Source organism: Corythoichthys intestinalis, chromosome 18, assembly GCF_030265065.1.
Source record: "Corythoichthys intestinalis isolate RoL2023-P3 chromosome 18, ASM3026506v1, whole genome shotgun sequence".
Classification (NCBI taxonomy): Eukaryota; Metazoa; Chordata; class Actinopteri; order Syngnathiformes; family Syngnathidae; genus Corythoichthys; species Corythoichthys intestinalis.
This window is the reverse complement of record NC_080412.1, coordinates 29,685,690-29,711,442: the sequence shown is the minus strand read 5'-3', so window position 1 is coordinate 29,711,442 and position 25,753 is coordinate 29,685,690. Positions and strand designations below refer to the sequence as shown.

Here is a 25,753-nt window from a genome sequence, read left to right as displayed (position 1 = left end):
ACAGGCCCCAAGCATCACTGCTCTAGAGGAGATCTGCATGGTGGAATTGGCCAAAATACCAGCAACAGAGTGTAAAAATGCTTGTGAAGAGTTTGGCCTCTGTTATTGCCAACAAAGGGTACATAACAAAGTATTGAGATGAACTTTTGGTACTGACCAAATACTTATTTTCCACCATGATTTGGAAATTCTATAAAAATCAAAACGAGATTTTCTGTTTTTTTCCCCCCACATTGTCTCTCATTGTTGAGGTTTGCTCATGTTGACAATTCCAGGCCTCTCTAAAATTTTCAAGTGGTAGAACTTGCACAATTAGTGGTTGACTAAATACTTATTTGCCCCACTGTTTTTTTTCCAATAAATATATTATGGATAAATTGGTTCATCTGATGACAGCAGTGAAGAACTGCTTTGACGCATTAAGGCTGTTGCTTCACACTCTGCTACGTCATCTGTAGGAGAAAAAAAAGATACAATGTATTTTTTATCGTGCCAAAGTCGGACATTTTTTTGACAAAACACCAAATTCAGAAAATGACTAATAACTCCCCCATACAACGTTCAATCTTTTTCATATTTGGCATGTACGTGATGTATCTATCCCAGCCTGAACTCGACTTCATTGAAATATCACCCATTAGGCCTGGCGCCCCCTGCTGGGAACAGGAAATGGCCTTTTTTACAAGACCGACTCCTCCTGGAAGGGAAAAATACCTAATAACCCCCCCCATAAATCACCGAAAAGAAATTGTAGAAATCGACACAGGACTCCCGAGGGCCCATTGAGTCCCGCTTGCAGGGCTAGTTTGGGATTGATATTTTTTATTTTACACACGAAAACATTTTTAGTCAACGTTGACTAAAATTTGACGAAATTAGTCCTCAGTTTTCGGCAACAAAAACTACACATTTTGAGATGACTGAAAGCAGAGGTGGGTAGTAACGCGTTACATTTAGTTCTTAGTTTTACCACGCAATAATTTTTAATTGAGTAGATTTGTGAAGAAACACTACTCTTAGTTTTTACATTTTTCCTCTTTATTCTACATATGGACTTAATTTTTGCCAGAAATGCCGACAATGCCTGTCTCAGTTTCACCAATGAGTCATCGCAAAAATAATCACATGACTCCATTATACGAATCAGAGGTAACAATGTTTTTACTCCACGAGAGGGCGCTCATGCACTTTGGACGGGTGGTGTTTCAAGTGTTGTTCTGGTCTGAATTAGATGATTTTTTTTGGGTCATCTTTATGGCCTACTATGATCATATAATGGGTTTACACAGCTCAAATTGTGCTGGGAAAAAATATACCATTAGAAAATTAAAATTATAGACATTTTAAGCAGTTACAATGTTACTCATTACTTGAGTAGTCTTTTCACAAATACTTTTAAACTTGTACTTGAGTAAACTTTTGGATGACTACTTTTACTTTTGTAATATTATTTATAAGTAACACTACTCTTACTTGAGTAAAAGTTTGGTCTACTCTACCCACCTCTGCTAAAATATGACAAAGACTACCGTAATTTTCAGACTAAGCCGCCACCCACCAAATCTGACACGAAAACGGCATTTGTTCATAGATAAGCCACAGCTGTCCTCACTGCATTATTGGATATTTACACCAAAAGATATTAACCGGTTATACTTTGACAGCGGCCTCAGAAGACTGTCTTAAGACCAAATGAACCACCATGAAGCTTAAAACCAGTAGGCTGCAAAGCTTCATTGCTTCAAAAAGCTTTATTTAGCCATCACTGCTCCCTTGGGTGAGACGGTCAACCTCTGCTGCTTCCTGCTGTCAACAGTTGTCCAACATGCCTCCTAGCATGAATTGCAGCGCTCCTGATGTAAATAACAATGAAAATATGGGTTCTGTGCCAATTATTTCTTCAGTTACTGTTCCAGTTTCATTAATTGCTAGTTATGGGATTTGGTAACACATTATATGACAGTGGTGTCATAAGATAGTCATAATTATGACATGACATTGTCATGCGCATTAATGAATGTTTATAAAAGATGTCATTTATTGCCATCCGGCAAATTATCTCACTTTTGAATGGATGTAAAAGATCTGAGCTGGACATAAATGGAGTTAGTGACATAATTTGCTGGATGACACTTAATGACATCTGTCATATTCATTCAGTAATGCCCATGACAGTGTCATGTCATAATTATGACTGTCTTATGACAGTCTAATGACGCTGCTGTCAAATAAAGTTACCCCATATTAACCCAAATAAATCAACAAATAAGCCACACTGAACCATAAGCCGCAGGATACAAAATAAAGCAAAAAAGCGGCCAAAAATATAGTCAGAAAATTACAGTAATAAGTGTTATTAACACACTAAGACTAAAAAAGGCTGCCAAGACATTGGTATACTGTATACTTGTATGTGCACAAATAGTTCCTTAAGTTATCTTTTTGATCAAATTTCTCTATTTCACTCACCGTCAACTAAGCTGTGTGCATGCTTCGTTGATTTATCTAAATATTGTTCTTTGCCAAAAGTTTTTGCGGTTCCATAATTAAAACATAACCCAAAAACAACTAAAGAAAAACGCAGCCTCAATTGCTGTATGGATGTTAAAGCCTGTTATTCATTGCAAACATTTATTATCATGGTCATCATCATTCTTCTTCTTAAACATTTATGATGCAAACAACAACATTACCACCACCAGCAGCCTCGCATTTGGAATGCTGCTAACCGGAATGAAAGACACACAAGGAATGCAACGCACGCGCGTGTGTGTATGTGTGTTAATAATATTGTCTCCCCTCCATTTTGGCATCTTCCTCCCTGTCTGCTGTAATCCTAATTATCGTCCTAACGGTTATAATAATCATAAAAGGGGTGGTTACAGCTGAAAAAAAGAACAAGGCATGCATGCATAATGAGAAAGGATACAACGTCCATGTACCAAGTTGGCGTACATTTCATACATTATTTTGAATATTGAGCCATTACGCTACTTTTTTATGCTTTTCTACCATAGTATGTATAAAAAAAAATTGCTTTGTTTTTAATCAGGGTGGGCAAGGCAAGGAAGGGATGTTGGTCCTTCGATTTAACAAGCGTCATAAAAAGAAAGAAAAATGATGATAGAATAAAAATGCCACGTATGGAACTACTGGAAGCTTCCAAACGGACGCCGGCATACGAAAACAAGAAGACTTGTCCATTTGGAGCTATGAGAGTGGGACAAACAAACGTGTGCGTGTGTGTGTGTAAGTGCAGAACCCAAAGAACCAATAAAAGTCTATTGGGATCGAGTTGTTGTCGTCGTTGTCGTGGTGGTCGGTCGGCAAACCCGCTGTTGTACGTCTGTTATTGTTGTTGTTGCGGTGAGGGAGAGGCAGGCGGCGCCGTTTTCAGTCGATGTACTGGGAGAGCCAGCGGAATCCCTCGCCGTAGCCTTGACGCTTTAGCACGCTGCACATGAAAACTTCAAGGGGTCTCGTGTTCAGTTCCTTCGTGGGAATGTTGCCCTGACAATCCAACAAAGGATGCATTGTGAGAAAGTTTCACCCCAACTTGTTCCGTCCGGCTGCAAGCGTGCCTCACCTTGCCTGTCGTCTGCCCGTAGAGTCCAAACATTTCCCTCAGCCGCTCCTCGCTGATGGCCTCCGGTCGGTCGATCTTGTTGCCCAGGATGAGGATGGGCACGTTGCCGATGGTCTCGTCCGTCATTAAGCCCTGGAACGGCAAAAATAAAGGTTCAAGTTCAAGAAAAACAGCGCGAAAAGTCCAGCTGTAGTTGGCAGTGCATCCTTCCAACCAATCTGCATTGCTCAGAAGGTGTAAAGTACTTGTGCTAAAAAATGGAGGAACTGACTTGTTCTTACTCCTTATAGGACACCTGAAGCGACACATACTATATACAGAAATAGGCATGAAAATTGGTCAGGGGTTAAAAAGGTGAGAACTAATTTAGCAATGACATTTTTGATGACGCTTATTTATTCATAAAAATATTTTGGAACACTTAAATTATTTATTAAAGTACCAATAAACACGTAAATAACAATACATCACAAATAAACAATGGGGTTAAATGCTGATAACATTAACTAGTACAAAAAAATGGAATGTAACAGATTCAGAACACTGACTTTGCCTTTCCAACATGATTCAAAGCAATTCTTAAAAAAATATCTAGCATTAATATTATAGTATACTACAATACAGTGCCCTCCATAATCATTGGCACCCCTGAAAAAGATGTGTTTTTTAACTTCTAATATTTTTTTTTTAACTCAATTAATATGGGACCTTAATGGGAAAAAAAGAAAAATCCAACCTTCAATACAAGTGCATTTATTCAGTGGGGAAAATCCCACATAAAGAAATAATAGTTTGACATCAAATAATGTGTGACACAATTATTAGCACCCCTGGTGTTAATACTTTGTACAACCCCCTTTTGCCAACAAAACAAAGTCTGGGGGGAGCTTGATTTTGTGTCTGGCAAACCATTTCTGTGTAGATTTGGCCATATGTTTAGGGTCATTGTCTTGCTGAAAGACCCAGTGACGACCCATCTTCAGCTTTCAGGCAGAGGGCAACCGATTTTGATTTAAAATGTCCTGGTATTTCAAAGTATTCATGATGCCATGCACCCTAACAAGGTTCCCAGGGCCTTTGGAAGCGAAACAGCCCAACAGCATCACTGACCCACCCCCATACTTCACAGTGGGTATGAGGTGCTTTTCAGCATGCGCATCTTTCGTGGCACGCCAGGCCCACTTAGAGTGTTTGTTGCCAAAAAGCTCAATCTTGGTCTCATCTGACCAAAGCACAACTGGGACCGTGTGTATTTTTGTGTGTATTTTATACCCACTGAAGGTTGGATTTTTCTCTTTTTTACCATTAAGGTCCCATATTATTTGAATTTTAAAAAAATTTATATATTACAAGCTAAAAAAAGACATCCTTTTCAGGGGTGCCGATAATGATGGAGGGCACTGTATATAATAGTATTATAATCAATGCCAATCAGATACTTCATAAAGGGTGTCATTTTAAAGCTATTCTTATTGTAGAATCTGAATTCTGAAGTATGTGGGATTAACTCCAGAAATCGATATTTATATGACGAACATGACGTGCTTTTATTTTGAAATGTTTACCGAAAGTACGTTTGCTAAACCGCTCACAGTTAGCTTTACACTCCGCAATAAAAGCTTTTTGTCATTGCATGGAGTGTCCGTAATCTTTTCTTTTTGTTTGCAAATACTGTTAACCAGCGATTTTTCATGTTTGAAGTGTCACCTTTTAACCGCAAGTTTGTGTTTTGGAGAAGAGTGCCAATGTTGTATAGCAGGCTCCCCATTAGCCTCAATGTAGCAATGCCAACTAGTGCTGCAACGATTAATCGATTAATTCGAGTATTCGATTAGAAAAAAAGATTCGAATTCAATTTTACTGGTTCAAGTATTTGTTTAATTAAGGTGGTGTTGTAATGGTTTGTTTTGAACGTGTTTGGAATTAGTTTTATTGATTTGGGTGGATACACTGCCCTCTAGTCTGCGTCATTTCACGTGGCTGAATCCAGCTGCTCCCTGTTAAGACCAACATAAGCTCAGTTTTTGTTTGAGCTAATGGTTTTTTAATGCATTCGTAAAGTAGTTTATAGGTATATTTAGACGTTTTTTGTGGGAATACGTGTCTGAACCATTTTTTAAGAACTTTAAAAAAAAAAAGTAAGCGTTTTATAGCATTTAAGCTAGCAGACTTTTGTTATGTAAGTTAGCCAATTGTTCTTTTGTTGTACATAGATCCTCATTTTTAAAAAAATTTAAACCGTTTGAGGCTCAGCTCAGGTATTTAAAATTTTCATGTTTCTTATCCGATTACTCGATTATTCGAACTATCTAGTTCATCGATTAATCGACTACTAAAATAATCGATAGCTGCAGCCCTCATGCTAACGTTTACAGTGCTTAATATACATGCGTTTCCTTATTTTGTATGTTTGAACTTTAATTCTACGACGTGTTGATTACCAATAAACTTTTGTGAAAGGAACTTGAGTCTCATGTGCCATCAAAACGCACGTGTACACGCACGCACAAATGTATGCACGTACGCGGTGATAAAACGCAGCCGTGAAAAAAAAACACCTTCACTTTTATTTACCGTGAGATAAATGGACTCATTGCATATCGCAACAGGCTTAGCAACTTCAATAAAACATGTCGTTAGTTAGTTAGATGGACTTACAAACTGGGTGACGGCGCTTATAAGGTGTTCATTCACGGCCAAGTTTGGCATTGAAGAGACACGACAACAGTGAACCGTCCTTTGTTTCATTGAAATAAGTCAATGTTTTGGCCACTCTGGTGCTCTTTTTTGGCTTTGTGTCGCTTTCCCCGCTTGCATACCAAGCGTCCGACATTAAAAAAATCTCCTGACGCTATACATTTTCTCCTCTGATCTACACAATTCGCGTAGGTCACCCTTTTTGACTTCAAAATGGCGAACTTCGCTGAAAGGTGAGAGATTTTCATGCCTGCAGAATGTATTCACATTCAACACGGAGCAATCCTGTTCATTTTATTTTTCTAAGACGTAAAAAAGTGGGCAAGGAGTACGTGCATGTCTGTCTAGTGCTGTACGATATGACGATATATATTGCTATAGCTAGGAGTTGTCCGATAAAGACTTTTTAACGGATATCAGATACCCTGATACAGAGCCAGTCGGTTTACAGAAAATTTACTGTTACCGGGATAGTTCTCGTAATTTTACCATGTCGGTAAATTCGTCTTTTCAATGAAACGAAAAAAATTACGTCCTTTCAGCCCGCTTTGACTATGTGTTGATCGGCTATGCTCATTCTCCCAATTTAAGAAATTAGCCAATGTGCTTATGTGTGAAGTCACGTGGCTATCAGAATAAACAGAAGCTGGGTACACTAACGCTAGCGGCTAACACTACAAGTGAACGTGATGGGAGTCTGCTAATAGTGAAATAGCTACTGGTAGCCAGGCCACAGGCATTTCGAGTATAGCATTAGTTGACTCTCATAGTGTGATGTTGGTGTCAAGAAAGAACTTAACGTTGAATGTCTGGAAAAATGTTGGATATGAGACCGACGACAAACCATGGAGCCCTCCGGACATCAATTTGACGGTCCATTTCATACACAACGTGTGGGAGCTGCTGGATACAGCCTATTTCTCGGACGACTACATGGGTGAAATGCCCGCTCAGGCACTGAAAAATATGCTCTATGCGTGGGACTCGAAATCGCCATCGCCACCTGTGAAAGCGGCTCCGTGCGAAGCGGCTGAACTTGAATGGATTGGGCACGAACTACATCTAGCAATCAGTATGTGGCGTTACTTTGTGTGTGTGTGTGTGTGTGTGATTTCCTTGATAGCTTTTATGATGGTACAGCATTTAGAGGTGGGAAATTGGGAATCTTTGGGCACCTAATGATTCGATTACGATTCAGAGGCTCCTATTCGATTATAAATTGATTAGTGATGCCCCCCCGCTTTTAATGTTTTGTACATTAGTGTTCCTAAATTGTTCAAAAATCATCTCAGGCTAAACCAAACAACTTTTTCAGTATCACGTTAACAGTTAAAAACAGTAAATAAAATACTCAAGTCCCCACTCTGTACCAGCAGCTTTAAACTACATTCAATTGATTTAATGTTGTGAATCAACCGTTAAAGTTGTTAAAATATGGGCTGTCAAAATTATCGCGTTAACGGGCAGTAATTAATTTTTTAAATTAATCACGTTAAGATATTTGACGCAATTAACTAGGGCTGCAGCTATCGAATATTTTAGTAATCGAGTAATCGACTGAAAATTCTATCGATTAATCGAGTAATCGGATAAAACAAATATATTTTTAGGTGAAGAGCAATTATAAATATACATGAGAAAACAAGACATTTCATCTAATTTTGAACCATTTTCAGTCAATCAATGTCTTTATTTTCGATGTATATTGTTGAAAACAGCCAACAATTGCATCTCAGATGTAACTAGAATTAAAAAAAAAAAAAAAAAAAAAAAAAAGACTAATTCACTGCTTTCACTCAAAAAAATAGATCTTATTACAAAAATATATATATATATCTTACCTAAAAATGCCGTTACGCTTGATAACACACATCACTTAAAAGTTTGGATTTTTTCCCACGTCTTTCAATTGAATTTCTCTTTGTGTCAAGCCATTTTTAAGTTCTAGTTAAGTTTTAAGTTAGTCTAAACTGTAAGTCCTGATAGGATTTTGAGTTTTTGCAGTGTTCAAAATAAATGTATGATACAGGCTGTATTGGAGCACATTAGCACCAGTGCTACTTGGTGTTTTATCCAGCAATGACTACTGAGCTAAAATTGATAGTTAGCATGATTAAGTTTTTATTTTACACCCTCATCACTCCACAATGCTATGTTATGTTAAAGCCTGTATGTAAGACACGTTAGCCAAGCATCGACAGTGGTCATAATTAATAGAAACCTAGCCCTCCGCAGGGCTAACGTGATTTCAGAACAGGAACGTTAATCTTATTTATTAGCGCTTAGCGCTCTTTATTAGCGCTTAGCGCTCTACTGCTTTAAGATGGCGGCTGTTTACTAAAGCTGCCCAGACGCGGCCGAGTCTGTCATTTAGCATCTAGTTCAACATACATGTGATTTCTATGAGACGCATGAGACGCTACCTGTACCAACGTAGCATCGTGCGGGCTAGTATTTAGCAACGTCGGCGTTGTTTGTGGCGGCTGTCGGCTGCAGTAAGTCCCCCCCCCCCCTTCTTCCTCTCCGCACGTGACAGCGCGTTGTCCCGCATTAAAAGTAGTCCGAGCAAAACATGATGCTTAGAGCTGTCAAAATAAACGATTACTCGAGGTGAATAAAATTACTCGGATCAGTTTTTAAACTCGAGTTACTCGAGTACTCGTTTCAGCTCTACAATTAACGCACATGCCCCGCTCAGATTAAAATGACAGCAGTGTAATGTCCGCTTGTTACTTGTTTTTTGTTGTCTGGCACCCTCTGCTGGCGCTTGGGTCCAAATGATTTTATGGGTTTGAGGAGTGAGCATGGTGTAATGACATCAACAATGGCGAGCTAGTAGTTTATTTTTTGATTGAAAATTTAACAAATTTTAATAAAACGAAAACATTAAGAGGGGTTTTAATTAAAAAATTCTATAACTTGTAACAACATTTATCTTTTAAGAACTACACGTTTTTCTATCCATGGATCGCTTTAAGAGAATGTTAATAATGTTAATGCCATCTTGTTGATTTATTGTTATAATACACAAATACAGTACTTATGTACCGTATGTTGAATGTATATATCCGTCTTTTGTCTTATCTTTTCATTCCAACAAAAATTTACAGAATATGGCATATTTTATAGATGGTTTGAATTGCGATTAATTACGATTAATTTTTAAACTGTCATTAACTCGATTAAAAATTTTAATCGTTTGACAGCCCTAGTTAAAATTGCTCCCGTTATTCCATAATTTCCCTTCTGTCTACTTTCAACGTTTTAAAACTGCTTGATCATTTAAAGATGGATTCAAGTCAAGATTTTGCCGATTTAGGAGTATTTTAGATAAAAAGGTAATTAGGTTCGCTACAACAGAGCCTTCCAGAGAAGTCTACTGCTTTAAAATGGCGGCTGTTTACTAACGCCGGCAAGTGTCATTTCGCATTTAGTTCTCTCTTTACATGCTTTTACGCCGCTGTCGTCTGTCATTCTGCATCTAGTTATACATATATGTGATACCAAAGCCGTATGTTGCCGTATGTTTATAGCAACTGGGCGCTGTTAGTAGCGGCTGTCGGTCGCAGTCAAGTATTATTGTTTTTTTTTTTTTTATCTAGCGGCATGAGTTGAACATGATATTTACTCTCGGTCCGTTCCTCATTGCGTCCGTAATACCGCGCTGACTGTGTTTTGTTTCCGCTTTATCTGGTATAATTCAATAATCGGAATTTGGATGTTTGTGAATCGTTCTCGAATCTTCCACGGCCGAATCACGAATAATTTAAGAATCGGAAATTTTGCAAGCCTCTAACAGCATTCAGCATAAAGTATAATCCAACAGTGTAGCCAATTATATGACCGTTTAATGGCCATAGATATTTTTCTGTATGTGCATGCTTTATTCTGTGTCATTACTGCCATCATAAAATCTTATATTTTTCGTTGGCATAAGATTTAGAGCAGCATAGCGTGTGTGTGCGTGCGTGCACGCATTTCAGAAAATGCTCTGAGGAAAAAAACAAACTTGAAGTAAACACTTGTGTTGAGTAATCATGTCACAGCAGCCATTAACAGTAAGTTGTATGATACTCTGTCTTCTGCTTGAAGTGTACTGTTCAAGCCCCTCTTATTGTAAGTCATTTGTGTTACAATGACATGTTTGCACAGTGGCCATATCGATATTTATAATGCTGTATATTGTGCAAGTCTGTCATAAATGTTCATACTAACTTTAATGCTTATTGCTTACATAACAGTTTAAACTTAATTTTAACATTACATGTAAAATTGTTAAATATGTTAAACGGAAAGCTGGTAAATAAATCAATGAGAAACGGTTAATTTGTATTTCACGCACTGATTCAGATTTTCAAATTATATATCGGTTCGCTTGGGTGAATTTATAGTCATTTATTGTTATCGAGGTAAATCTGCTCAATTTACTGTGATAAGTACTTAAGGCCATATCGCCCAGCCCTAGTACAAAGGCAGAAAGCTTCTACATTCACTTTGAAGGCAACAGGCATATTGGCCCAAAACCGACGTCAATATCATTTTAAAAATGCTTTTATCAATAATATTGGACAAACCTAGCTAAAACAATATAAATATCATCATTATCGCCATAAACAGGCCTGATTTTGGCAAGAAAATAAAATAGTGACCAATTTGCTCAGACTTGTACATTTTGGGATTTCTTATGATATAGTAGTACCATTAATCGTCCTCAAGATGTCCCTATCTGCCCCTGACAACTGTACCCGAGTAACACAAGAATGACAATTGAAAATAGCAACATATATAATCCACACATATTACACACTTCGTGTCAAAATATCAATAATAATTTAATATTAATAAAATAATGCTAACTTAATATACAGCATTTAAAAAAAAAAAAAAAAAGTCAAAACCACTAGTCACAAGTATTAGCAGATGCACTACTTGATACATTTTACAATTGTGGCAGGTTGGTTTTATGGCAACTCAAAAGTAATCATAGCTGTCATACTTTTTTTTTTACCGAATAATTAAAAATGTATCCATCATAGCATATCGATATCGTGATATAGAATGGCCCAATACTTGTCCTATCCAATTAAAGATTTAAGAAATTTAAAAAAAAAAAAAAATATATATATATATATATATATATATATACACTTTTTCGTTGTCTGTCATTTTGACTGACAGTGTCATAAAAATCCGGTCATAATCTATTTTTACCCGTCACTTACATTTTTAAAATGATAATAATGACATATTGAATAGTACAGAGGTTGCGCTAGACTTTTTCGTTGTCTGTCATTTTGACTGACAGTGTCATAAAAATCCGGTCATAATCTATTTTTACCCGTCACTTACATTTTTAAAATGATAATAATGACATATTGAATAGTATTTAGTTTTCATTCATTTTTAATTAATATTCTGTCCGAACAAGCTTAACAAGAGGCAAACAGAAAGGGGAGTGCCCCAATCAGCGACGGGCAGACGTGCCGTTACCAAAGCGACGAGGGCAGGACGAGGGACTTGCGCGTGGAAGTAAACATACGAGGAGAACGGAGTTTATTCAACATGGCTAGCGCGAGACAGACTGTTGTCAATGTCTCGTGTCGATGTGTTATAGCTCATTTAAAACTGAATTTACCGCGGATTGGAACATATTCTCGGCTCTCCTGCCATCCGTGTTGTTGTAGAGACGACTTTCGGCGCGCAAGAGTGACGTTGCTCGTGAAGAACACGTCACGCAAATAAACAAATCTGATTCGTCGATTGATTTTGTACCTACTCGAGAGGCCGTGTCCCAGACTTTTCTCTCAGTTTTTGAAAAATACAGGGAGAACAGTCTGGCCGTGCCAGGCAAACACTCAGTTGCCTTGACATTTTTCCAAGTAAGGCCAACGACGTCATGCATCAAGAGAGACAATAGCTAATTAATATGCTCACTCGCCACCCTGTGGTCTGGGGTGTGAATTGCAGCCTGTCAAAATGACGGATGGACTTCAGTTTTTTCCGTCACCGTTTTAAAAAACGGTCAACGACGGAAAATATTCGGTCAACGCGACCCCTGATATACATATACATGACAACACTTAAGTTTAAATTTTATTTCCATTTCAGGTCATATCACTCACGTCAAGTTCTGCTTTGGATTCTGCCAACCTGTAGCCATCCGCACAGTCCACAAGGAAGACGATGCCATTTATGGCGGGGAGGTAGTGTTTCCACACTCGCCGGGCTGGCGGCACAACACATGCACGTTATTTGAAGCCATTTGGCTTGACCGTACCCTCAAAACTCGACCAACCTTGTGCGTGGCCTCCAAGGTCAAAAGTGGTGAATGTCATGCCGGCGATCGTCAACTCTTCCGAGGCTGGACGAGGGGAAGGAAAACCAAAACAGTCAGTGAACGTGCGAACGTTGAAACGTGCTGACTGGTGACAGGGCGCAGTACTGACTGGGATGGAGAGTGGGCACGTGTTGGCCCAGTCTGTCATCTTTTAACATGTGCAGTAGCGTGGTTTTGCCGGCATTGTCCAGGCCGAGGAATACGAGCTTGCCTGACTTCTTGTACAGTCCTGAAAATAAAAAAATTCAAAACGCATTTTAACTCATTGACTGCCAGCCTAGGTGTATGTATAGTAAGGGAGTGCCAAAAAAACAATTATAAGATGCATCTCGATTCGATTACGATTCATAAATGTTCAAAAACGATGATTTTCCCTAATAACTTTATGACAGCCACTCGTAACAGAATGAAATTCAAGAAACGTCTGCTGTCAGGACACCTTGAACGGACGCACGCACAACGTTAAGATGGATGCTGCCGGTTACTGAGTGAGAGATTTACACCTTTTAAAAGAGTGGAAAATAAATTTGTGTATGAGACAGGCAGGGACCCGGTGGTCGCGCTTCTGTGCGCAAGTTTTTTTTTTTTTTAAGAAAGAGAGGGGAAGAGAGATAGTTTGTTGCTCATTGTCTTTCAGTTGTCCAGCAGTAGGTTCAAGTCGTGGTAATTGGAAAAAGTCCCTAGTGTTTTGCTAAGTCCCATGTCCGTCTATCAGAAATGAGTACACGAATCCTCTCTCTACTGTTTAGCCTTAACTGTTGTTTTTCAGATGTTACTAGTTAGCGCCGAGCGCTATGCTAGTTAGCGACTTCGCTAACATGTATTTCCATCACAATTTATGAGTTCTTTGGTGGTGTACAAAAGTTACTCGGGATTCAGAGGGTGTAAAACCAGGATTAAGCACAGCGGTAACACTACAAACATGCGAAATAGTACAGAAATCTGTGAAAACAAAATATATTGGTTAAAAGAAGTCTTATTTCTAAAGACACTTTGTTTCCAGAAAATGTAGAATTTATTCCACCAGTGTAAATTTTATTGTATTGTTGAGTGAAATAAGTACTGCCTTTAAAATGGTTAATGTTTTTTGCACTTTCTTGTAAAGAAAAAAAAAAAAAAAGGGGGGGGCAGCTTTTAGTTGTATGGGCATGTTTCCATCGTTCCTGTTGAATCATTTGGATATTTTAAATAAATAATGGACATACATTTGTTTGGCTAATTTACTAATTTGTAATGTACGATGCATCGATAATTGTGATAACCGTGATCATTGTTCAATAATTGAATCATAACACCCTGAATCGTAACTGAATCAAATCGTGGGGTACCTAAGATGGCACACCCCTAATGTATAGAAGTCACAGAGTATGCTTTACTGTATATTTTTGGACTATAAATGACACCTGAGTATAGGGGTCGGCAACCCAAAATGTTGAAAGAGCATATTGGACCAAAAAAATAAAAAACAAATATGTCTGGAGCCGCAAAAAATTAAAAACCTTATTTAAGCCTTAAAAAGAAGGCAACACATGCTATATGTATCTATATTAGCCTACTATTGAAATCACTAATTTGGCTACAAATACATAATGAGTAGGGCTGTCAAAATTATTGCATTAACGGGGGGTAATTAATTTTTTTAAATTAATCACGTTAAAATATTTGACGCATTTAACGCACACGCCCCGCTAGAGCAGGGCGGTAAACCGAAAATTTACAGTTACCGAAATTCTTCACGATGACCGACGTAATTTTGACCATGTCGGTAAATTCGGTAATTTAATAAAAGAAGAAAATATAGTCTTTTCATCCCGCTTTGACTCTGTGTTGTTCGGCTATGTTCATTCCCCTTTAAGAAAGCAGACAGTGTGCTTACGTTTGGAGTCACATGGTTTTCAGGAAGCCAATCAAACAGAAGCCCGGTAGGCTAACGCTAGCAGCTAACGCTAGCGGCTAACGCTACAAGTAAACGGGATGAAGTCGGGCTTAAGTTAGCTTCGCCAAACTTTCACCCGACATTAAGTAAACTCTTGACGGGTTCCAGATAGGGATGGAAAAACCGAGGCTTTCTGAAACAATGAACCACTTTTAAGACAATTGCCCAAAATTGAATCACTGTTTGACACACTGCAAGAGCCCCATCTACTGGATAAACAGTGCACGTTTCTTTTTAAAAGTAAAGTTGACAAATTGCCTCAGCATTACATATCTTCAATAGAATTAAGTGGATGTCGTCTATTTCAACCAGGAGATCGTGTCGTCATTAAGTCTGATTTACACAATTAAAGTTGACCTCTTTAAGCCTGTGTCATTGCTTTTGTCTGTGAAGATGTGTTCAAAGCAGTATTTGTAATACACGACAGTGCTAGTCTTGTAAGTGGCTCGTCCTAGATGACGGGGAGTACCTATGTATTGTTTATTTTTTGTAAAAATTACAGTACAGTAAGCACAGGGCTTGGGAACAGGAATATTATTTATTGCATACTGTAAGGATTTCCAAAATCATAAGATGTAAATAATTGAGCCGAATAAAAGAAAGGAAAGGTTTGTGAAACATTTTATTTTTTAATTAAGTATAATTTCTGGGGGGCGGGTGGATGTGTCGTATTTGTATCTATTCTAAATATCTAAACGTATGCCACTATCTAGTGTATAACAATGCGGAATGAATTTAATGAAATTCAAGTGATGATATTTTTCAAGTCATACAAGCTGTTATAAATGGTCACACAAGAATTCTTATTGTTTACAAGATTTTTTTTTAATACTTAATGTTTAGACTGCATGTGCAATTGTTAAATTGAAAGCTGGTAAATAAATTTAACGAGAAACTGTTAATTTGTATTCCATGCATTGATTCAAATTTTCAAATTATATAACAGTTTGCTTGGGCGAATTTATCGTCATTTATCGTTATCGAGGTAAATCTGCTCAATTTATCGTGATATGTACTTAAGGCCATATCGCCCAGCCCTACGCCCCACTCAAACAGATTAAAATGACAGCACAAGTGTCATGTGCACTTGTTGCTTGTGTTTTGTCGCCCTCTGCTGGCGCTTGGGTGCGACTGATTTTATGGGTTTCAGCACCATGAGCATTGTGTAATTATTGACATCCACAATGGCGAGCTACTAGCTTGTTTTTTTTTTGATTGAAAATTTTACAAATTTTATTAAAACGAAAACATTAAGAGGGGTTTTAATATAAAAATTCTATAACTTGTACTCACATTTACCTTTTAAGAACTACAAGTCTTTCTATCCATGGATCGCTTTAACAGAATGTTAATAATGTTAATGCCATCATGTTGATTTATTGTTATAATAAACAAATACAGTACTTATGTACCGTATGTTGAATGTAGATATCCGTCTTGTGTCTTATCTTTCCATTCCAACAATAATTTAATTTATTAATTTAATTAATTTAATTTAATAACAAAAAACAATAAAGCTACATGGGGAAAAAAGGGACTAATAGTCCAAAAAACAGTATTCTAAATTTAGATAAAAATCTACCGTGTTGTTCCACAAAAATAGAACTAGACAGGCTTCTTTGCGATTATAAATTGTTGCCACTGTCTTTTGTGTGTTCCCTCCTATGAGTCAGCGTGCGGCTATCGCCGTCATTCGTGACTCAACGCTACTCAGCATGGAGTGAAAGCCACGATGAGCTTGGCGTGCCACCTGCGTGACAGGGAGAACTGGACTGACCGCCCGGCTTTGCAAAGAAGGGTGGTTGCTAGGCGGTTATGGATGGTCCTCTCGTGCATTTTCTGATTATCAATGGGGTGTCACAAGCAGTCTTGAGGATGAGCTGCTGCGGAGTGTTTAATACTCAGCGTATTTATGTTTGAAAAAGCTGTTTTGTTTTCTTTATACTTACCTAAAAACTGTAGTACGCTATTGAACCCGCTATAAATCCAATCAAATAAGAATGACATATCCGGAGCTGTTCAACCCTGTGAAAGAAAAACCATCAAATGAATACAAAAAACATGACTACAGAAAACAAGCAGAGCAACCGGGAATAAAATTAAGAATGTGACTTTAAATTTTGCATTTTTTGTTACAAATCTATGAAATGTATCCTCGGGTCAAACCCAGTTCTATACTAGCTTGAACAATAGCAACCTCTGTTTTACCTAGTGATGTAACAATTCCGGGGCTAAAGAGTAACAGAGCCAAAGGTCACATAAAAATCACTGCTGTCAATACGCCGGCTGTGAGGAGCTGGTGTTGCGTGTGCCAATAATTACAAGCAAGCAAGCCTTATGGGAAAACTACATATGAATAACCATATTCAAGATGATATTTTGCACATTCTCAAGTTTCAACACAATTTGTGAACAAGTCATATAAAAACATGTGTAAATGGCAATTGAAAATGAAAGGTGTCAATTAGGGATGTCCCGATGCAATCACGGGATCGGAAATTGGGCTGATCGCGCCATTTGTATCAGAATCAGGTGAAAAGGATCCGGTTTTCAATTAAGAAATAAATATTTATGTTTTTCTGCTTCATGCTCGTACATCCTCTCACTCTCCCTCTTGCTGTTTTCTTGTTCACCAGTGCAGCTGGCATTTGGTACTTAAAAGTGAACAATGATTGACGGGTTTGTTGCTTTGATCTTGTGACTGAAGTCTGTCACTCTACGATCAACTGCAACATTAGGTAGCAAGCTTCAGTGAGCTGCTAGCTTTTATTGTCATGTGACTACATGATCTAAGACCAAGTAAAACCCTTTATAGGACTCTCGTAGCATAGCTATCGTTACATCCCCCGTCCAAAGCTAGTAAGTGGTGCTGAATAACATGTAACGTGCTAATTCAAATGTTCAAATGGCCATAAACTTTCAGTTCATGCAATGAACAATTAGCAAATAGGCAGTTCAACATAGTAATACAGTTCATAATCATCGTTTAGTCAATCTTCGTTGTCGAGATACTGTTCTCAGCAGCGTGAGCGTCAAAAGCGTGAGTAAATTTGAGTGGACTCACTCATATGAATTACATGAATGTTAGGGAGAGTGATTTAAGTATGGCGTTAAAGGTGATGCAATGAAAAATGTGGGAACCCTTACATTTTGTGCTGGTCCACCTTTAGAAAAAAGTTAGGTGCAACAGTACAACCAATGCAAAAAGTTAGTGTGGAGCCTTGGCAATATATATCGCAATGTTATTTTTTTCCCAATATCCTTCAGGCCTAATTTATATATATTTTTTCACTTTTTAAGGGCTAAAAATATCTAAATACAGTAAAAAGTACAGTACTGTAACAAGGTTGGAACTTTTGTTCAAGTGAAAACAACAACAACAACAAAAAAAACTTTTTTCCCCATCTCGGATTGGGACACTGTATCGGCAGATTCTCAAAATCAGGTGACTCTGACATCCCTTGTGTCAATGCTTATACATTCTTATGGCATAAAAGCTATTAGACACTAAAATAAGAACTTAAACGGTCACAATTTTTGGGGTAGGACTCCCTTAACCAATCATTTTATCGATCTAGATCGATATATAGTTACACCCCCATATATTTAGTTGGCGTTTTGAGTTTGATCCTTGTTAATTAACATCCAATAAGCGCAAGATTAGTGTCATTACGACAGAGCGAGCACTCTCATATATGCAAAGTGAGATTCATGAGACACAAAACAAGCGAAAACCTTTACTGTGACGATGGGAAGAAATGTTCTGGGTTGGCCCATTATCAACCTCACCCTGGATTGGTCACTGCTAAACGTGAGAGCACAATTATCCTATGTGTAATTTGAGGAGGAAATTATTCAGCCATACATATTAACGGTAAATGGGTTATTTGGGAGGTTACGCTCAACAGAACACAAGTCAAGCGTAAAATGAGGACATCAGATTGAAAGTTATATCATATTTCCTCCGTTGCGGGCAGGAAAAATATTCACTTCAATTGCACATCTTTAGGCAGTCTTGGCTGTATATCCATGACACTGACGACGGTAGACGTCTATTCTATTTGAACTGTGAGGTCTGGCAATGATTGATCATTGTCAGGTCCCCCAGTTCAAATGGATTGGACGTATTCCACTGTCAATGGCAGCTTATTAGTAAATTAAGGTAACTGACGAGAACACGGTGGCTGGAAATCAATGTTTGGATTCTACTTGATACGTTTTCTCGTCATTGACACTAAAATAGGTTAAATGCTACTATAGTGTCTATTTTTCATGGCCCGCCACGTCACATCGAGAATAGGCTGTTGAAGATAAATACCCTTAGTTTAAATATACAGTCGCGAATGAGGCAGTTATGAGTGCGCTAAAGAGTAGCTGACTAAAAGATTAAGCTGGCTGCTAACAAGCAAGCTACTAGTTACGTGTCATTTTCTCCGAACGGCGACAAAGCGCCAACAAGCGAGAAAACTCATTCTTGTCAAACCAACACAAAAACACATTCCGATTAAAAGTACTATATTCACATCACCTTTCTTAAAGAAAGACACCTGATAGTTTTCGACAAGAAATAGTCGGATGAAAATGATCAAAGTTAGCCCAACTTAACGTTAGCTCCGCTAGCCTAGCATCGTTAGCAACCGGGACGGCGAACGTTCCGCGTTCAAACGACCGACAAAGTGCGCGTCACTCCCGGGAAACTTACTCGTTATTCAGGTATGGAATCTGTTTTCGAGTGCGGTGGCTCGCCTGGTCATGTGAATGTGGCTCGGGGAAAAAATAAAAGGAGATCCCGCTGACAGCCAGCTCACCCTGTCTCCTTCCTTTTTTTTTTCGTGTTTTGTTAACTGAGCCACGACACCGCAATGGCTTCTGTCGCTTCTTCTTCTTTGGGTTTAGACAGCGGTTGGCAAATCGTGATAGTGCATTACCGCCACCTATCAAACGGTGTGATTTTTACTCCTGCTCCTGGCCAAAAATACAAGAACATAAGAACAAATAAATCATTCTAATAAACTGAATAACTAGGAAAGTTAACTTTTCAGTTTTGGGCGAATTTAGTGATGCCTGTGGACAAAAGCGGTAGTGTTTTGCCTTAAGGAAGACTGTGTTTCCCATGAGGACCAGCGCACACCCGCACAGTGTCGTAAAATCATCAATCCATCAAAAATCAATCTCCCAGTTGCGTGCAGATGGATTAAGCAACATTTCTGTTTCCAGCAGCTGTGGGAAGGATGAACAGTAATAAGGTAATGAATCCAGTTGTGTCTAAACTAGGAGTGGAAACCTCTTGGTACGTCACGATACGATATGATTTGGGATACAACCAGGGGTGAAAGTGGTCCAGAACGGTCAGGAACGCAGTTCCGGTATAAGATTCAGGGCTAGAACACAGTTCCGGTATAAGATTCAGGGATGGAATGCTGTTCTGGTACACGGTGCTTGGATTCCAAAAATATGATGGCAACTGTCAAACACTATATTAAAAAAATGCTTAGCTGCCACACATGCATTTCATCTCCAAGAAGAAAACAAATTTACCAACATCAGATTTACATACACAAGTGTTAACAACAAGCATAATAAAGTGCTTGTGTAGCATAATCCGTTTCCACCAATACTATTTATTATATTCCACGGACGGCAAGTTTCCTTAGCTGCTGCAGTTATTTGAGTTTGACGATGATCAGTCACGTCAATGTGCGATTGCATGCAGCAAAGCAAAACACCTGGACTCATTTATCCGTTCAAGAGGCTGACATACTGACATGTAATCAGCAGTAATACTTAGCTCTGATTGGTTCAAATGTGCATGTTTTCTGGAACAGCAAAAAAAAAAAAAGTTGTTGAATTCATGCAACAAAAAAAAGGGCAATGCAACATAAAATGGATCTAATCTTTAAGAGCAATGAAAGAGTTGAGGAGGCTTATCATATTTAGTTTTATTTGCTCTGATGGGGAGGTTCAGAACATGTTAGCTGTCAATGTGCACTTTGGACTTATATTTGTTCATTTATGTTAGGATACTTATTCATTACCTTATGATTTAAAAAAGTCAATGTTTGCGTGATTTTCAAAATATATTCCATTTCACTCTGCATACTATAAGTCATTTGTACTTATTTTTCTGAAAGTATGATATTTATATCTTTGTTATAAAAAAAAGTAAATGTTTATACATTTACTTCAATTTTAATATACATCCTATGTTCTCAAGTAGTTAAAACTGAGATTTGGCATTTAGTATGTGAGGAAATGAGGGAAAATAAAAATTAGAAGATGGAGGTTGGGGTTATTGCTGTTTTTGTTAGCTTTTATTTTGCAAACATTGAAAAAATACCATTTTGAATGAAAATCAGTTTTTGTATGTGTTATAGAAATAACTGTGCTAAAACAGTTTTCTTTGCATTTCAGTAGTTCAAGAGGTTTGCCCCCCCCCAAATTTTTTTAAATAAATAAAATTTCTGGCTCCGTTGCGACCTTCACGTCGGGGAGTTCCGGCAAGAAATTCTAGCCACTTTCACCCGTGGATACAACGCTAACGATAACGATGATCTGACGATATGGCGAAACAACGATTATCGATACATTGGTCAGGAAATCATTCTAGGATATTCTACAAACAACTAATAAACAGAAAAACAAGCTTCTGCTGTGAATTGGAATGAGTTTATCACTGATAGACGTCCAATCCATTTGAACTGGGAGGGTTGGCAGCAAATGAACAAATCCCACTTCAAACGGATTGAACATCTAAAGCCATCAGTGGCAGCCAATGCCAGCCAATGAGGTAATTTTGGGCCATTTAAGGTCATTTACCTGTTGATTTTCGATTACTTTCTGTTGATTTTGGGGTATTTTATGGGTCACTTCCTGTTTGTTTTGAGTTACAGAACAGGAAGTGACCTGGGAATCACCCAAATTAATAGGCAGTGACTCAAACTCAACAGGAAATGACCTGTAAATGCCCTAAAATGAACCGCAAGTGACCTGTAAATGCCCTGAAAATCGGACAGAATGACTGTGAATGCTCTGGTTTCCAATGAACGAACATTCCCAGTCTAAATGGATTTGGCGTCGTGCACCGTCAATGCAGCCTTAGGGTTAACTGAGACACTTTTATGGTGGAAGATTTTGGTAGCAACTTGTTGGTTCCTTTTTATTTATTTTTTTAGACATTGACACCTTTTTAAAATGATATCTCGATTCTTGGCAGGAGCATATCGATAACCATTTGGAATACAAAGTATCACGATATATCACCATTTCGATTTTTTTCACACCCCTAGGCTAAACAATAGCATATGACGGTTAGCAACCGTGTGGCTAAAGTCCCTCCTACCCTAGCCGAGGTAATTCAAATAATATAGGACCTTAATGGAAAAAAGGAGAAAAATCCAACCTTCAATACAAGTGCATTCATTCAATGGGGAAAAAATCCCACATAAAGAAAAAATTATTTGACATCAAATAATGTGTGTCACAATTATTAGCACCCCTGGTGTTAATGCTTTGTACAACCCCCTTTTGCCAACAAAACAAGGTCTGGGGACTGAGATGGCCATGGGAGGAGCTTGATTTTGTGTCTGGTGAACCATTTCTGTATAGATTTGGCCATATGTTTAGGGTCATTGTCTTGCTGAAAAACCCAGTGATGACCCATCTTCAGCTTTCGGACAGGGGGCAACAGGTTTTGATTTAAAATGTCCTGGTATTTCAAAGCATTCATGATGCCATGCACCCTAACAAGGTTCCCATGGCCTTTGGAAGCGAAACAGCCCCACAGCGTCACTGACCCACCCCCATACTTCACAGTGGGTATGAGGTGCTTTTCAGCATGCGCATCTTTCGTGGCACGCCAGGCCCACTTAGAGTGTTTGTTGCCAAAAAGCTCAGTCTCGGTCTCATCTGACCAATTGTACTGTATTTTTGTGTGAGAAAGAAAAAGAAAAGAAAAGAAGAAAAGAAAAAGAGATGAAGATCATAGAGGTGAACGACAAATAATTATTAAGTTTTTAAAGGGGGGACAAGAAGCCAGAGAATTAGGGCTACAGTTGGCTAAGGACGGTGATGTGTAGGTGTAAGTGAACAACAGCCGCTAACACTGAACGTTTACATTTGCGATCACCATGACCAAAGTCCGATTCGAGTCTGTCACCGGCCGCTTGTAGCCTATTGAGCTGCAGGATATGACAAAACATGCTCCTCGCGTTGAGCCGAGGAGAGAGAAGGTGATGGGGGATCAGGGATATATGTTAGTCTGTGGGCAGCAGCTGCGCGAAGCTGAACAGACTCGGGTCCGGCGGCTGGATTTATCTTGGGTTTACAACCCAAAGTGCATTATAGCAAACGCTAATACGAAGCACACTGTTACACATGTGCACATACGTAGCACACTGCTATGCATTTTCTTGTCTTTGTGAGTGATTGTAGCTGGAGGAAAGCGAACCTTCAGTAAAATGAAAATAATAAAAAACTACCCAAGCTCCACCATATCACAGGACAGGCCTAACAACCTAGCCATGCTCTCCATTGAGTGTGAGCTTGCTCAAAAACTGGATTTCACTGATGTTATAAATGACTTTGCTGTCAAAAAAATCTAGGCGAATCACTGTTTGAGGGCTTGATAACCCCAGGGATGTCGAGGGGGCAGGCACAGGATGTTCAGTTACACTGTTTTATTGCTTAGCAGGGAGGCATAGCACTCTCAGTTGTATTGTATTGTAGCCTACGTAGGACAGTAGATGGAAATTGTTTGTTTATATTGTGTCACATCACATTACGGTCTTTTAAATTTAACTGTCCATCTCAAATAATTTTAAAATTTACACTGTCATTGCTTGCAAAACGTTAAAAGTACTTGGTATGTTGTCGTGACAAGCAGGTGGCAGGGGTGGGGTCGGTGGACCCTACAATGTTCTCTTATCCCCGGGCCCCTGCAAGTCTGTTGACAGCCCTGAAAACACCCATTAAAAGAAATAGATGACCAATCATTTTTTACCTTTGGTCAAAATGAATCCATTTTAACCGTTAGTCTAAATGAATTGGACGTCTATCGCCGTCATTGGCAGCCAATGTTTTGATGACTACAACCAGGGCCGGCCCAGCCTATACACAGACTATGCAGCTGCTTAGGGCCCCTGACCACTAGGGGGGCCCCAATCTGGCAATTGTTTAATTTATATTCTATTTTGTTTACTACAGTTTGCTTTATTTGACTTTTGTGAGTTTTGATACTTGATTACAAGCTTAAAAAAAATAAAAGTTCTTCTGTAACTTCTTTATTTCCTCTTTTAGAAAAAGGTTTGGCGATATCTACTGTAAGTACTGACAATCATTTGGGGTGAGAAGTTTGAAGTATGCAGTGCAACAAAATCTGGTTAATATACTAAATATGGACATATGGGTTGGATTGCATGTATGGGTTTCACAGTACACTGTGACGAAATGTTGGGCAAAAAATATGGGCCCCTTTGCATTATTTTGCTTTGGGCCCCAAAATGGCCTGGGCCGGCCCTGACTACAACCCTAATACATTGAACTCTCGATCGCCAGTTGTTTCTAGTAGACTCTGAAACGGAGAGCACAGGAGGAAATGCCACGTGTCCACAGTGCGCATGCCCGACAATTTCTACGTTGATCCTTCTTGGGTGATCCCGATTTCCGGTTTGGAGATTCCTCTCGTCGAGGCCTATGCTAACGGGATTTCGCCGTAGTGTCACTTCCAACGGGGGCTTTTCGGCCCGCAACTATGGCCGTGTGATCCAAGCAGCCAGCAACTCGGTCACGGTTTCAAGACAAACCCGGCCCGTTGAGACATTTACTGTCCGACCCGGAGGTTTCTACCTACCACAACCAGTTGCTTAAAAAAGAAGAAGAAGAAGAGGCTAATCGCTCCTCAAGCTAACACCGCTCCGAATCGGAACCCGGTGTCCGTTTACCAAGATGTCAACGGCGGGCTTCAACGCTCAGAACGGGACGGGACAACCGTACGCTAACGGTAAAGTGTCACGTCGAAACGTCACATTCAGTGAAAGCTACGAAGCTGCGTTTACTCGTTTTGCTCTGGACGCTTGCTAACGATTAGCTCGCGGACTCGCCTTAAAAAAAACAACAAAAAATACCAACGTCGTCATAAGTTCTTCAACACCGTCATGTTCATTAAGCATAAAGTTTGTACCTTGTTTCAAAAATAAACACTCGTGTGAGATTTCTAATTCTTTTTTATCTTTGATACGTGTGTAAAAAATCTCTGGGCGGAGTGACAAACTAGTTGCAAGTATAGGATTCTGTCATGTTTACTAGTTTAAAAAAAGCATGGCGCTTGTTTTAAATGAAGGCTTATGCCATTTTTTACGCTTACAATGCATTACAACGGCGGTGGTCTTTTATGGTTTGCACCCACTTTTTGATATAAAGAACAAACTCGTCATGTGCTTTTAGGGTTCTGGAAGGTTTCCTCCGTGCGGTTTGTCAATATTCACTTCCTTTAATTATTAGGAAAGTGTGCTTTTCACATATGTTCGTTTAATGTTGTAGCTTTCGACGTGGTCGATGTTTTTATCTTTTTCATATTTGGCCTTCTCACTGTTCATGTGGCACATTGGACTCAATCCAAATGGAAGGACTCTTCAACTCTTGTGTAAAGTTTTACTGTTGTTATTCTTATTATTAGTTTGCAAAGGCGCCTCTTATTTTATTTTATTATTATTTTTTGCTTCACTTGTTGATAATGTTTCATTCCATCATGGACATCTAAAGCAGAACATACTTTACTTCAGAACATTCTCACAATGCGCCAACAAAAAATTCCTGTAAAATATCAGGAAATGTATGTCATATAAATTTGCTCACAAACTGTTTTACAGTGATCCCTCACTTATCGCTGTTGATGGGGACCAGAAGTGACTGCTTAAAGTGAAAAACTGCGAAGTAGTGTCACCCCCCCAAGCCCCCTTTTTTGTGTATATGGCGGCAAACACCCAGGTGATCTGAAGTTCTGCTCTGAGACTCCCAATTTGGCTAAATTTCAAAATTGTCCTATATGCATGTGTGGTACATCAGTGGAAAGCTTAAAATCTCCATTTTCTGGGGGAGGAAATTTTTTGAGCAGGAGGGCATTTAAAATGTTTTTTTTTTAACAGCAAAACCCTAACTGGAGGTGAGAGGATGAAAGAGGATAACTAAAGACACTATGATT

General features: G+C 38.7%; 2 protein-coding genes across 4 annotated transcripts in view; one reads left to right on the top strand and one right to left on the bottom strand.

Moving 5' to 3' along the window:
* Nucleotides 1-1,851: 1,851 nt before the first annotated feature.
* sar1b (secretion associated, Ras related GTPase 1B) lies at nt 1,852-19,431 on the bottom strand. The gene is made up of 7 exons (XM_057821522.1): nt 19,259-19,431; nt 16,506-16,581; nt 12,730-12,849; nt 12,579-12,644; nt 12,406-12,509; nt 3,587-3,718; nt 1,852-3,510 (listed from the first exon to the last, which is right to left on the bottom strand). Exons 2-7 carry the CDS (start codon nt 16,561-16,563, stop codon nt 3,394-3,396), a joined length of 597 nt encoding a protein of 198 aa, XP_057677505.1. The 5' UTR covers nt 16,564-16,581; nt 19,259-19,431; the 3' UTR covers nt 1,852-3,393.
* Nucleotides 19,432-24,158: 4,727 nt separating this feature from the next.
* Nucleotides 24,159-25,753, top strand: part of sec24a (SEC24 homolog A, COPII coat complex component) — a 31,513-nt gene continuing 29,918 nt past the window's right edge. The window contains exon 1 of one of the 3 annotated variants that reach the window (XM_057821008.1): nt 24,159-24,553. Coding sequence is in view for 2 of the 3 variants with exons in the window: in XM_057821006.1 (XP_057676989.1) it covers nt 24,499-24,553 (55 nt within the window). In the remaining variant the exon portion in view is untranslated. The remainder of the gene's footprint in view (nt 24,554-25,753) is intronic. The other 2 variants (XM_057821006.1, XM_057821007.1) reach the window with 2 other exon arrangements.